The 14,861-nt window shown below is 41.4% G+C and overlaps 1 protein-coding gene across 1 annotated transcript; it reads right to left on the bottom strand.

Moving 5' to 3' along the window:
* Positions 1 to 2,208: 2,208 nt before the first annotated feature.
* Positions 2,209 to 11,900, bottom strand: fam210b (family with sequence similarity 210 member B). Its single transcript, XM_037100235.1, has 3 exons — positions 11,185 to 11,900; positions 5,432 to 5,631; positions 2,209 to 3,251 (listed from the first exon to the last, which is right to left on the bottom strand). The coding sequence occupies exons 1-3, from the start codon at positions 11,704 to 11,706 to the stop codon at positions 3,035 to 3,037; spliced, it is 939 nt and encodes a 312-aa protein (XP_036956130.1). The 5' UTR covers positions 11,707 to 11,900; the 3' UTR covers positions 2,209 to 3,034.
* Between the last annotated feature and the right edge of the window lie 2,961 nt (positions 11,901 to 14,861).

Genomic DNA, 14,861 nt, shown 5'->3' with positions numbered 1-14,861 from the left:
TGATGACCTTTAACCCCTGAAAAAACAATAGTGCGGTACAAAGGCTTGTGTTTTAAGTCCAAGCATTATCTGGATATCGTGCATCTGTGATAAAAAAGAAAAAAAAATGAAAAAGAAGAGGAGCTTTTTTCTGTTTTGAGTAATTTCACAGACTGTGCACCTAGACTTTATCAACGCTTTGTAGACGCCAATTTGTCACATTGAACAACTCTTAAGAAGTTTGGTGCGTGCGAGGAGCGATGCTCTTGATGCTCGTATCTATCTTGAGGACATTAAGAGTACAAAGACGTTCAATCTTATGAGAGATGTAAGAGTGTGATGCGGCTGCATCAGAGTGATGAGGAGACAGCGGCGCTGTATTTGTAGTTCAGGAGCTCCCCAGTGTGGCGGCGAAGAGGAAGTGCAGCAAGATGGTGCTTCCATACACCTCTTCTTATGTCAGTTGTAAATATAATATAAAGGTGATAATATAAAAATCGCAGTTAGAATAAAACTTTGAAACTTGACGAAAATAATTTTCTTTCCTTTTTATTAGCGCTGCAACAATATCTTGATTAGGTGTAAACTATCAAATTTGTTCGGTTCGGTTTTAGTGTTTTTTGAAGAAAAGTTCTTTGATTTCAGCCTTTGAAATGGGAATATTTGTTCCAGTTGCTTTACTCATAGGACAGTAAACTGAATATCTTTGGGTTGTGGAAAAAACAAGACATTCTAGGATGTTGCATTGGACTGAAAGAAGCACCAGTCGATGTTTTTGAAGAGTATGAGCCTTTAATGAGAAACCTTTGTTGTGAATTGATATTGTATGAATTAAACTAACCTGACATTTTCTGACATTAACCAAACAAGAAAATGATTAATTGAGAAAATAATTGTCTGATAAATCGACAATAACAATAATACTTTGCTAGATATCTTAAAGGGGCACTGTGTAGATTTGGAGAAATTCAAGCTCAGGATTTTAATATTATAGGAATTTAAGGTCCCCAGAACACTGGTCACATGTGGCGGACCCTGGCACTGTTCTCGCTTCAAATTGTGTTGTCCTTTAGGTTCAGTTTGTGATTTTGTTTTTTATTCAGTTTGATTTGGCATGATAAAATCAAAAATGGAAAATCAGTTAATGAAGATTTTTCTCTTCTGAGTAAAATGTTCTTCCCCAGAACAACAAAATGCACCTTTTAAACGTGCTTCCTCCCTAGAAAAAAAAATGGGCTTAACAAAAAAGCTGAAATCTGAGATGTACAATAATTAATTATCAATGCAGAGGAACTAGTTTTACTTTACACATAAACAGAAAGGGAAACAAAACAGGTTGCTCTCATCGACCACAATGATGGCAGATTTGTGTTTGCAGCTTGTTTCTGCTGCCCCCCCAAGGGGATGATAGATATCATCACCTTGGATATGGCTGAGATGTTGGCAAACAGGTGCTCATTTCCCTTTCATGACCTATACAGAGCAGCAGCGTACTCATTAGTGTGTCTGGATGATTAGCTCTGCTTTTGTTCAGCTGGTTGCTAACTCGTCGCCCGAGTGTTGTTTAATGCTCGGCAGGTACAGTCAGTTTATAGAGCCGTTAGCTGAATACAGCCTTTGAATGTGATAAAAGCGAACAAGAGCAGCTAAGATGCCAGCTGTAAAACCAAAGCAATTAGTACATTTACTCAAGTATTGTACTGAATTGCAGTTTTTAGATACTACTTTTTGCTCACTACATCAATTTAATAGCTTTATTTACAAGTTGCTTTGCAGATTGCGTGCTGCCTCGGAGTGCATTTTTTGATTAATTCATTTTATCAGCAATCAGATTTAAAAAACAAAACATATCTGAATATCAATAATTGGCCAGTAATCACTGACAGATAGCATTAATGATATATACATGTTGATACTGTATGTCTCATTTACTTTTGCTTTTGATGGATGCTCCATGACACTCAAGACTTTTACTCCCCAAAGAAATAATACACACCACCTTAAACTTTAAACTTCATGACTGACTCATGAATACTTTTTACAACACAGACTGAAGGAACAGAACTGAGGGAAACTGCAGTGTTATCTCAGGTGTTATCTGTAGTTTCGTCACTAATCTCGTTTACATTATTGTAATGTAAAAAATATTGGTCACAGCATCTACAAATTAAAAAAGGCACAAAATAAAGTAATTAAATAAAAATTAATAGACTCATTGTGCAATGATAATGATGATGATGATGATGATATTTTGGTACAGAAATAACAAATATAAAAGAGAACATCCCTTTTAATAGTTAAATACAGTCCATTCAATCAGAAGAAAAAAAAAAACAAACCAACATTCTTCATCCAAAGCTTGACATGAACTATAATCGGCTTCTACTCTTAGATTAATGTGCTCCAAATTATCGCTTGGGCAGTGGCATTTGCAAAGAGACAGAAAAAGACAGGAGAGGAAAACAGATGCCAGGATAGAGACTGAGAAGAAAAAAATAAGCAAATCAACAGCAGAAAAGAGGGTGTAGGAGAGAAAAGAGGAAAGAGACAGAGAGAGGTAGGAAACAGACAGAGCCAGAAATATTCTGCTGATTCACATAACGCCAGAACATCGCCGAGTCAGCTAACAGTGAACAGCAGAGCAGAGATCAGCTTATTCTTTCCTCGGGGAACCTTCACAGCATTAAGAGACAAACCTGCCTACTGAAAGTGCTTCGGACTGAAAATCCCTGATCAAACTTCTGATTGTAAAATAAATATTTGAGCTTCCTCAGCCTTTTTGTTTATGGTTTTTGGAATGCACATATATTAAGGCATGACTCCAGACACACTTATCCTACAGTAACACAATTCAACAACTTTGATTCTGTTACAAATTGAAACTAATGGCAGAAACATTTTTTTACCTGAATTTACAACAACAAAGATGAGTCATTTTCTTTTTTCTAGATGAAGGCAAATGAGTAAGTGATATGTACAGGAGTTTCTAATCATGGCCATTAACAGTCAGGATGTTTGTTGCTTCATGAGGCAGCGGAGGAGTGGAGAGGGGTCATCAGGGTGCAGGTGTGGGCGGTTTAAAGAGACCAGTCTTTCTGAAGTAGCGCACGATGAGAGGCACCGACACCAGAGTGATGCTGATGCGAACCGGAGCGAAGAGCTTGTGGATGGCGTAGGCCAAGACGAATGTGCTCGTCCCTGCTGCCATCTTAGAGCGAACGACCGTCTCGCTGAAGCCCAGTTTGCACAGCACGGCCGCCATATCGATCCCGCTGGGGAGACAAATGACACAGACAACTCGTCACAAGTGTACAGAATTCATATTAGACGATCACTCACAGGTGTTTTTCATCTCTTTAAATGTTTTAAATTGTTGTCCACGACACATAAAGATGTCCCGGGCCTGGTGTCACTGATCATATTGATCACCCTTCAATCACCACAACTCTTCAAAACAATGGACAAAAAAAAAAAAGAGAGATATAATAGGACTCTTTATTATAAAAATTCTAATAAAAAAATTAAATGAAATAAATTAAGAGTTACATTCAAGAAAATAAAATTGAATTAAACTAAACAAAATAAAATAACATTCGCAATGGAATATTAAATTATATAAAATAAAATATATTTGATGTAGAAAAATGAATGAATGAATAAAAGATTAAATCAAACTTAATTTAATACAAACACCAGTATAAAATGATGTGCAAAAATAAACTAAGAAAATATCAAATACAATAAATGAAACAAAATTAAAACTAATAAGAGAAACTGGAAGTAAGATGCAATTAAACAAAAATAATAACTAATTTCTATTTAATAAAATTAGATAAAGAATAACTGTTACAAAAAAATACAGAATTAATCTGAAAATATGTTGAGAATATAAAAAGGCACTACTTATAATAGTAAACTACATTTGTATGTTCAGCGATGTCAGCCATGCAAACCATGTCTGCAACAAATCAATAGTAAGGCGTCTGTGTTTACAAAAACATCTCCTGAAAAAAAAAATCAATGTTCAAACTTTCAGGTGAGAATGAATCCTGAAAGCTTCGCACCACAGGGACAAACCTCTGTCTTACTCCGGGCTGGTTACATTGTCCAGGATTTCCTGAGATTAGATACAAAGTAAACAAGCAGAGTCCGCTCCTCCCTATGGTCCTGCTTATGTGATTAGAAGTGCACCTCCCATCCACCTCCAGCAGAGGGAGCTGTGTTCAGTGTTGGATGTTTTATAATAGTTTATTTTATGGCCTTTTGACCCATTTAAACTGATTAGCATAAGAAGCGCTGCCAGCTTGAAATCACAAATCAAAGCAGCTTTAACATCTACACGTATCTCTGCCCTTGTGAGGAGGTTTTGTGGAGTCGTGGCATTTCCAATGCGAGCTACTCGGGGAGATGATTATGTGATTGAGTGCGCTAACACAAGGCTGAGAGCCGCTTCAATCAATACAGAATCTCTCTCTCTCTCTCTCTCTCACACACTTTAACAGCTCTGTTGCACTCAGCAAACTTTAGTCAGTCGGCTAAATATAGAGATCCATCTGCACCCTGACAACTGTTTACCCAGCGCACAGCTCTGAGTCCGGGCATGTGGCCTGCTAATACAGAGGCCCCACAGTGATAATTCTCAATAGTTGTGGACTACAGAGTCAGTTTTCACTTCAAGGGCCATTATCATGCTGTACGAGGAAATGTCTGAGCTGTCAGATAATCTCTGCCAAGCCTCTCTGGTATTTGGGCAGCTGGCATGAGGCCAGAGAGAAAAGACAAAGGCTGGAAAATTGTCCTTTGCCAAGGTTTAAGTTGTGCTTACAGAAGGTTAAAAACCTGCAAAAGATAGCTGAATTTAAAGTCAAAGATTTTGTGTTGTTGTAAAGATCCTTATGTTTTATTCAAGTGCTCAACTTGGTTTAAGTGTCTGTGTGTGATTTCAGCAGAGCCGGTACAATGTGACTGACTGAGTGGACATCTGAGTGCGTACTCTGCTTTTCTCTTAATATAACGGCTCCCATTTGCTGCCAATTTGCAGCAGACATTATGCATTCCTCTGTGTAAAAGCAGCCCACGGGTCGGCGACTTCCTGTAGACGTTTTCTGGGTTTGAAGGAAATGCTGCACTTGGATGCCCTCACACTGCTGCTGGATAATGTCAGTAAGTGATGTTCGATGCACTGCTGAGTTATTTTTCCTCGGCTTGTTCCATCTGCTTTTTCTTTCCAGTATGTGATATCCCTGCATTTCCACAAATACTCCGTGGACCTTTAGGGTCAAAACAGGAATCTTTCTTTTGCTTGTTCAAAGTTTTTTTCCCCTCCTTCTGCTGAGAGTATATCTATATTTAGGGAATACTGGATACAAGACCAAATAAGGTTAAGGTGCCTGTTTTTCAGCCCTGCCCCCACCTCACCTGCAGAAAACTCAATAATGTGATGTTGTGTTACCTGGATATGAGGAGGTAGAACATTCCCAAGGACATGAGGGAGATACAGATGTGAAAGGAAACTCCCACAGCTCCATACTCCTTGAAGACTTTCTTCAGTTGTTGGGTTTTACTGGGTTTCCCTCCCTCTGGCTCCGGCTCGTCCTCGGCTTTCACAGTCGATGAGGAAGCAGTAGAGTCCTCCTTCAGCCTCTGCGGCTCCTGGACAGAAAAAGAAAGACAGCAAAATAGCAGGAAGTGAGCAGGAGAATGTGAGATAGGGGAAATAAGAAAACATTCCCTGGAGAGTCCATAAGAAGACACTCTGCATATCTGGACAAAAACAGAGAGTAGATGTGGCTGGCGAGGAGGAAGTGGAAGAAAATTGTGGTGACATCTTTCACAAGTCGACATTTTTTCACATTCATATTCATCACACACTTGGCTACGAGCTGGAGGCTTCGCTTCAGGTTTGGCGGATGTCACGGTTTTTGTCCCCAACAACCAATTGTGATCTTTTTAAAAACCCATATGACATGAGATGGTGATGTGATGTGTGTCAGTTGTTGGTATGGTGTAAATTTTACAAGTAGACAAAGAGCTGAATGAGTGACGACACCAAAGCATAACATGAATGTGTTACTCTTCTCTCAACAAAGCACTTGCTGATGAGTATTTCAGGGGACTTTTATAGCTTTTTATAGGTGCAATAAGTATACAAAAATCTCTAATCATAATCTTTTAACCTTGAAGGGGACATGTTTTGCTCATTTCCAGCTCTACACTTTTATTCTGGGAGTTCAAGATCTATTCAAGATTAACTTTGCATGAGTCACAGTTCAAAAAGCTGCCTTATTCATCTTTAACTGGCCTTGTATGCAGCCCCTTTGTTTATTCTCTGCCTGTAACTCAGCTGTAATGCCTGTATCTTTACGGCACCCACAAATTGGATAGTGACATGACAACCACCACATGTTGTCCACTAACTTACACACTTTATACAATGATTCTGGTGAGACTAGATCACACTTTAAGGAGAAACAAACTGTGATTTGAAGAGTTTCCAGACAGCTTTACTTGTTGCTGCTAGTTAGCCATGCAGCTAGCTATATACTAGCTTTAGATAACCGTCCCATCGGGCCATCGAGAGAAGGTTTTCAGGCCCTGGGCGGGGAGAGAGTCAGCTAATACGAACACTCAATGCATAGCTTAATGAGCTAGCTAACCAATAGCAGTTAGCAGTGACTACTAGCAACAAGGAAAGCCAACCATCCATCAGGAAACTCTGTAAATCAGAGAGAGTTGAAGCAAAGCAGCCAGAGAACATCAGAAGGAAGAAAACACAAAACATTTTGTTAATAAAATATGATCCAGTTGAGAGTCCTGGTCAGAGCCAACGTGATAAACCTCGGTACAGCGTGAGAGGATGGATGGGAGCGTTTCTGTTCTGTCGATGTGCAATGCCAAGGGGCAGATGACCTGAGGTTTTGCTCACAGGTATTTTCCTATGTGAAACTTTGGCAAAGTTTTATATAAACACCTGACACTGTAACATTTTTTGTATGACAGAAAATAAGGGAAATGCATAATCGGTCAGGGTTGCAAGTTATCCGCAAGTTATCCGATTACACAATTTATCAAAACAAATAACAAGGTTGCAGCAATGTTTTATTTTTTTAAACACGCGCAGAAGTTCCTTCTCCTGGTTTTGCAAACAGAAGTTGTATGTCAGAGTTCAAGCTGAGCAACAATTATAGGAATTGATGCATCATCATGATATAAAACCAAATAAAGACACTGTGCGCTGTGCGTCATCTGGTTCAAAACTGAGGTCGAACAAAACTTTTTACAAGCTTCCTCTATACATCATTCTGCCGAGTCAGCTGACCAAACACAGACTGCTGTTGTTTGTTTAAGGTAAACCACTTTATCACTCGCCCTTTCACACACATTCACATGAGAACAAAGTCTGTCACTTTCTCTCACAAACACACACATTACTCTGTGTTTGTGACCTGCGGACACGCCACTCAAGACACAAGAAGAACAAGCAACAGACACAATCCAGCTGTCTGAGCTGGAAGCAGCAGGGAGCCGGCAGGTCACGCCACTGTGTGGGTGAGTGTGAGTGTGAGTGTGTGTGTGAGTGTGAGTGTGAGTGTGAGTGTGTGTGTGTGTGTTGGCTGTAAAACAGATTAGTGAAGTACAACACACTCGTGGCTCACAGGGCAGCGAGAGAAGCAGGAATCTAGAAAAGCGAGAGAGAAAGCCTGCAGTACATTAATATAACAGTAATACTACTCTGACTGAAGGGCTGTGTTTGACAACAGTCGTCACGATTGATGCAACAGAACCAGTTTAACAGGTACAATAGTATGCGAAGCGTCTTCAGAATTTAAGATGATGGGGCAGCACAGTGCTTTATAAACATATACAAACATTTTGCAGAACATTATGATGCCACGCTGAAGCAGCTGGCCTTCGACTTTTAGGATATAAATTGGCATCACTTCATCATTTAATCCAGTATTATAAACACAACATTTGAATTGCTGAGTAATGAGCAAAAAGGAGTCAACTTATAACAAATTTGGAGAAATCCCCTCTGTTTGAATCCTGTTATTCAAATTCATTTTCTGTTAAGAGAAAAAAAAAGTCCCTCTTTGGTAGAGCAGCAGGAGGTAGTTCCGGCTTGCGTGGAATGATTTTATTTTTAGACAAAATATTGACCTTGCCCCTACAGAGCTGAGACAACTCGACAACAATGCGTAAAGAATGCTGGCTGCAGTGACCTCATTCAAAAGGGAATGTATTATTGTAGCAGACTATCCATCCAAGGTCAACTTTAAAAGTGGTGCGGACAAAAAAAAGGCTGATGGAAAAATGTGTTTGGGAGCATATTTTTCCTCATAGAACAGCAGAAATGAGCAGATGAGAGAAAAAAGAAAAGAAGCTGTTATGGTGACATTATGCTTAGTAGGGTAACTTTGTTTTATAGAAGTCATAAAAACAACAGTAATGTTGTTTATGTGAGTCTGTAAGATTTAGGACTGGAGGGGGGAACCGTTCATATTAAATCTTTCAGATCTTTAAAGTTTTAGATTATAAGTAATAAGGTCTTTTAAAGTCGCTTACTAACATTAATAAGTGGCATAAACATGTTTATTGTTAGATTATAAGATTTTTATGCATTTAATCAACAGATTTATTGAGTTTAACAACTATTTTCATCTTCTTTTACACTTAAGAAGAAGAAAAAGAAGAAGAAAACAAGTCTATCTTTTCACGTCACCGCAATTTGTCTCGCTAAATTTTGGCCTGAGCCCCCTGGATGCAGTCGCGGCCTTGGTGACGTATTCATTGGCCTGCCAACAATGGACAATAGAAAAAGTGTCAGGGTGGGCGAGGGAGCAGGCCTTTTTGCTTTTCAGCGTCCAGTCAGGGCAAGCTAAAAGTAAAAGGCGGACGGCAGCGTGGGAGGGTCATGTGAGTGAACAGCCAAAAGGGAGTTGTGCCAGGGAGGGTGTATGGGAGGGGAACAGTGGTGCTGCTGTGTCCGATAACAGCTTTTCAGAGGCGTGGAAACACATGCAGATATTCAAAAGTCACGCTGGCAATGCGGACACAAAGACGCACACAAATACAGACACAGAAGGGGAGGGAAATGTCTGAGGCCAGAGCAGGAAAGTAAAAGAAGTGACTACAAAAAGTGTCCAGTCTTAAAAAAAGTTAAGAGTTAAACTGAAAAAAGCAACAGAACGGTCTAATACTGCATTTGTGGAAAAAGCTGTCCAAGGCCTCATGTGATGTCACTTAAGGCAGCATCACAAGACCTTTGCTACTCCACATCTCAGCCAAAAGGCACCTGGATATCAGAACAAACTGTAGGCGGCAGGTTATGACAAGGAAGAAGAATACGTAGGAAAAGTACTGTCTGGTTCTGCTGCATCAATGTCCCGATGTTAGGGGAGTGTATTGTTGGATCGATTGACTTCTATTTTAAAAAGGGACCCAGGAGAGAAAATCCACCTGAATTCACTTTGCCTACATCCTAGAAATGACAGTATGGCAGCCTACGTCCATTAGCTGCCTGCTTGCAAAGGATTTTATCAATATTTACATGACAAGGGCACAACGAGAAGAAGAGCTCTGGTTCGTCTTTAGATGACAGTGAGACTCACGACCTGCTCTTCAAACATTCTGTGTCTATGAATTAGTTTTTCTGGAACGATTTAGAGCTTGAAAAAGAACCCTAGTGATGTTTCCTGTTACTTGTCGGGCCGACATTTCCGTCAGTAGGACTTCCGCAATAAGCAGATATTTATCAATGAATTTGTTCGTGGTCTGAAATAAAAATGACCATCTTTTGCAAGACAAGTCTTTTGACAAAATAATGATCTGACAATGTTTTGGAGCACTGGAAGCAGCTGGATGTACATATCAATCATTCCACCACTTTGGTCCAGACGTTGTGAGCCAAAGACCTTACATTAAAATCAAAAGACCGCCCGGTTTTATGGCATTTTTCATAGCGGCCAATCTGTGTAATTACAACATATAGTGATGGACTGGGTCCTTTTTCCATAAGCTGACATTGTTAAGAAGCAGCTGTATAATGGTGGATAATTTATTTAATCAAGTGATGCACTGGGGCCCAAAACGTGGTGTCACATCCCCACAGCAGAAGTCTCTGGTGCCCACGCTCTATAGGCCCTACAACACGGCGGATCAGGGTAACTTTATAGCCGGAGAGTCTGGCCATTTTGGTTTCATGTGCCAGACTTCCGCTAACCAAGCTGGCTAACTTCCGGTCCAACTGCCAGCTAACTTCAACAGCGATAAAATGATTTAATCTTGCAGCTTTTCTAGACAATCCCACTTTTATTGAACCAAATGGCTCCAGTTGCGATAGTAAACCAAGTCATTCAACAGCAGTGAGTGGCTCCAATAAATGTCTCCACCATTTTACAGCTGCTTCTTCACAATGTTAGCTTATGGGAATATTTTGGGCCCCAGTACATCACGTGATGATGTAATTACACAGTTTGACCACTGTGACATGGCGTCTCTTCCTGTGGGCTTGTTGCCGAGTGTGTCCAAGCACCGCTGCGTCTATTCCGGGGTCAAAGATCTGCCAGCGTGGCTGTTGACTCTTCACTCTCACAGTTATCCAACATAATAATCATGTCAGCCTCATAACAGTCAACACCAAGCTGAACACGGCAGTGTAATCGTGTTCTCTAAGACCTTGTGGCTGCAGGTTCACCCACGCTGTTGTGCTTTGCCTCCCCACCAACACACAGCTCGTGCCAAGAACTCACTGAACACACTCCTATTCAAATCAGTTTGGACAAAATGACTCATGTTTCTGGTTGGCCTGGCAGGTCGAACAGCCACGTGTGTGTGTGTGTGTGTGTGAGAGAGAGAGAGAGAGCCTGTTGAACAGTGAGTCAGCATGTTCTCCCTCGGCTACATGTACATGACACTTGTCCCTGTGCTCATGCTTAAAACATGGATCCTATGAGTTTCCTGCACATGTACTCCTGCCCAGGCAGCTGCGCGCGTCACGCAGTGTTGTATAACGAGCCTGCCTGCTTACATGACACAGAAGAGGCCCAGGCTGGCAGCTTCGTGCATATTTCATGGTTTTAGTTCAGTCCTGGCGCCACTCACACAGACACACACACACACACACACCGGTTGAGCTGCGTGGACACACACTCGGACACGCGTGCTGCTCCGGGGTCAGACAAACACTCGAGTTGTATAATTTACCTCTTTGTTGCCGTCAGCCGCCTGCTCCTCGCCGGCGTCGCTGCTCTTCTTCGCGGCCGCGGCTCTGGTGTGCATGGTCCTGGTGGTGGTGGTGGTGGTGGAGCAGCGTCGACTGGAAACCCCCCCGGTACCTGTGAACAACACATGACCCCCCGGCCCTCCTCCTCTGAGGTTCCTGTGAACCAGCGTCTGTCCGATAAGATCTGAGCTACCGGCTTGGCTCCGCACGCTCTTGGAGAGGCTCGCGGCCACAGCGACCACCCGGTCCAACTGAGCCCAGCCCGTGATCGCCAAACCCGACGAGGAGTCCCGGTCCGGCTGTCGCTGTTTCCGCAGGTGCGCACGGGTTTCGCCGACGGGCACGCAGAAGCACCGGTGTCCCTGAAGCGCGTGCTGCTTGCGTAATGTCAAAGTGACGTGCCTCAGTCTGTTCGCCTCAACTTGCACCAGAATCGAGCCCGCGGACTTGAGAGCCTGATCCAGGGTCGCTGCAGACAGCCTGCCCGCGCGACACAAAAACATGGTCCGCCCCGGAGCGAGCTCACCGTCTACCCGTCAGAGGAAAACAAAACAAAACACAATCAAACAACGCGAGCGAATCCTTCAGGACGAGCTAATTACGTGCATGGAGCGGCTGTAAACATTGCCGTCCCGATCCCTCCTGCCTCCCTCCTGCCTCCCTCCGGACCGATTGTTGACCGATTATCACCAGCAGCCAATGAGGGCTGGCGCGCAATCGCAGATAGTAAAAGCGCTCAGGAGGAGGGAGGAGGGGGCATTTAAAGGTGTAACCGTGTTAACGCTCGCAATTGAGTTATATCATGAAACCTCTCTGGGGTGCATGTAACCGACCTCAGGGGGTTGTTTTGAAAGGGGCACTATGTAATTCTGTGGCGAGACATATTAATCAGAAGAGAAATGCCTTTATTGACGGGTTTATTTGTGCCTACACGAACTAAATAAACACACTCTCTTTGTTTGTATGACTGAATAAACAAACTGACTTAAAGACAACACAGTTTCCTACTGTTTAACTTTGTTTATAAGTGGCGGACCCTGCCACCTTTCAAGCTTCAAACAGTGTTCTTGATCCTTTTTTCCTCCGAGAACAGCTTGTTTATTCAGTTATGGAAAAAATAAATATTCCTGGGTTTGTACTTTTAACTGTGTTGTAATTATTCACATTTGCGTTTGAATGTCTTCTCCATGACAACACAGTTGCCCTGTAAAGCCATGCAGCTCCTTTTTCTATTTTCCCATCAGTTTTAATACTTATGACTCTCTGCAAGGACAGGCTGTTTACTCATCTGATAAAATGTGTGCTCAAATTTAGTCTCTTAGTTATTTTTTCAGACATGTGAAATCAAAACAGTCACTCAACAAAACACACACACACACAAAAAAAGATTTGAGCCTCAACTTGGACCTGGAAGCCGAAGACTTGACTTGAGTCATGACAACTCAAATGACTTGTCCACGTTCAACTTCATTTTCCGTTTTCTGTTTGGTTTCTTACTTTTATTTGTGGTCCGGCTGTCAGTGTTTCACTGTTTAAACAAAATGATATCATCAGTGATATCGTTGAAGTCAGATGTCTGTACAGAGCCCAAAGGATCCTAGAATAAAAAACCCTCCAGCCACAGTCTGTTTGCTACAGAGGCCCTGAGGGCCAAGTGAGAATCTTCTTTTCTATCTGGTGGGAAAGAACTAAAGTTTTGCTGCGACAATTTCCTATTTTTTTTTTTCCATCTGTGAAAAATCTGTTTTTTATTGATTGCAGGAAACAGAGTAAAAAACATTAAATAAGACTGAGAAAAAAAAAAATTAGGAACTTGTTATAGCAAAACTTTTTTTTCCTGCATGTAACCAAATATAATTTAGATATTTTTTTCCCCCACAGGAGCATTTCTTCAGCTGGACTGGACAAAACCTGCGACTTGACTTGCCCAAGAAAAAAACGACTTGGGACCAAATCACCTGAGTCGCACGTCTGTTACTTTCCAAAATGCTATCGTCCACATCACGTGGAGAAAGACAGGGTTGAGATTTGAACGTGTTTCCAGATGATCCAAGTTTCACAATCGAGCCCATGCATGTATTTGTTTACATATTTTAACCAGGTCCTTGGCTGAACATGCTGTTTTAACAGAAAACACCAGGCGAGGAGGTCAAAGCTGCACAAAAAACTATACAAGAATTAACAAAACAATCCATGAAAAGAAAAATATACATGTTTGAGCATGCTACAACAATTATACAACAAAATGTATTAAATCAAACAACATAATTACACAGACTTCCTATGATAACTAACACATAAGATGGTAGTTTTCATTGTTGGCCCTTATCTTCTGTGGTTTTGGATGTTACTGTGTGTTATGGGGAGATAAGGTGGTTCATCCAACAGAAAGAAAAGATATCAAAAGTCACTTTCAACTGTCAGCGTGATGTCTTGTAGCCACCTACATCTCACACTGAAAACAGTCTTTCTACAGTTTTGTCCTTTAACTTGAAGTGAAGCCGAGTCGTCTCTCTGTCCTCTCTCCTCTGTTTGAGGAAGTACTGAGACCTTTAAATCATGTAAAAGTAGCTCTATCACAATAAAAAAAGACATCTCCATCACAAGCACATAATATAAGTAAATAATATCAGAAAGCTACAAACAAATTGGCACCAAGAAGTGTCACATTATATTGTCTAATCACAACTTTTTACGCTCAGTGTTGCTAAGGAACTGATTTGAATGTCTTTAGGTGATGCTGGATAGTTTAATCTCATCATTTTAAGAGACGATTGCGTGCTTTGCATGTATAATCGTGATCTTCAAAGTAAGTAGTAACTAAAGCTAAAGTTTCGTCGAGGTACTTAGTTTCTTTGAACCTTTGTTTTTATTTCTCATGTAAATTTGCATGCCTATGCAAAACCAGATAGAAGTGTTAACAAAAGTGCAACCTAAAAAGGAAGTGGTGGGAAAAGCACAAGATCAGAAAAATCTCCCTTTACATTACGGCCTCGACGTGGAAACAGTGCAGCACGATTGCTTAAATATCTCGCAGTCATATGTCAGAAAACTGAATCAAGATCAGTTTTCAGATGTGAACCAAAAGAGTGGCATTTAGAGTTTCTGTCTTCAGCACGAGTCACAGCTAGAAATGCCTTACCGCCACACTTGAGAGAAAGGAGTGAGAGTGAGTAGGAGGTGAGATAAAGTAGAGGGCTGGATGTGTGTTTGGCAGGAAGCCACAAACAAACGACCCACAGTCAGTGCAGCAGTGGAGCCTCTGACCTTTCCTCAGCAAAGCCACAAGATCAACATGAGGGATGATTTTAAACAGCTACTCTTTCCAAACCCCCACTTTGTACTATTGGCGGGGTTAAATGTCCTTTTAATTAGATGAGACTTAAACACGAGTTTGCCGATAGGGGGACACCACTGACAGTGACATTAATGTATTGGAGCATAAGTTGGGTGTCCTGCTGAAGTGAACTTGTTCTGCCTCCCACGGCAGAAAGAAGGGGAAGAAGTTCGGTTTAGTTCCTTCCACCATCAGCTGAAGACAGCTCACTCCCACACAGAGCATGAGGAGCACTTATGACAGCATGAGGTCACAAAAACACTATGATTCTTACTTTCAGGTGATTAAACACTAATGGAAACATCATTATGTATATTATAT

Source organism: Acanthopagrus latus, chromosome 6, assembly GCF_904848185.1.
Source record: "Acanthopagrus latus isolate v.2019 chromosome 6, fAcaLat1.1, whole genome shotgun sequence".
NCBI lineage: Eukaryota > Metazoa > Chordata > Actinopteri > Spariformes > Sparidae > Acanthopagrus > Acanthopagrus latus.
This window is presented reverse-complemented; position numbering and strand designations above follow the sequence as displayed.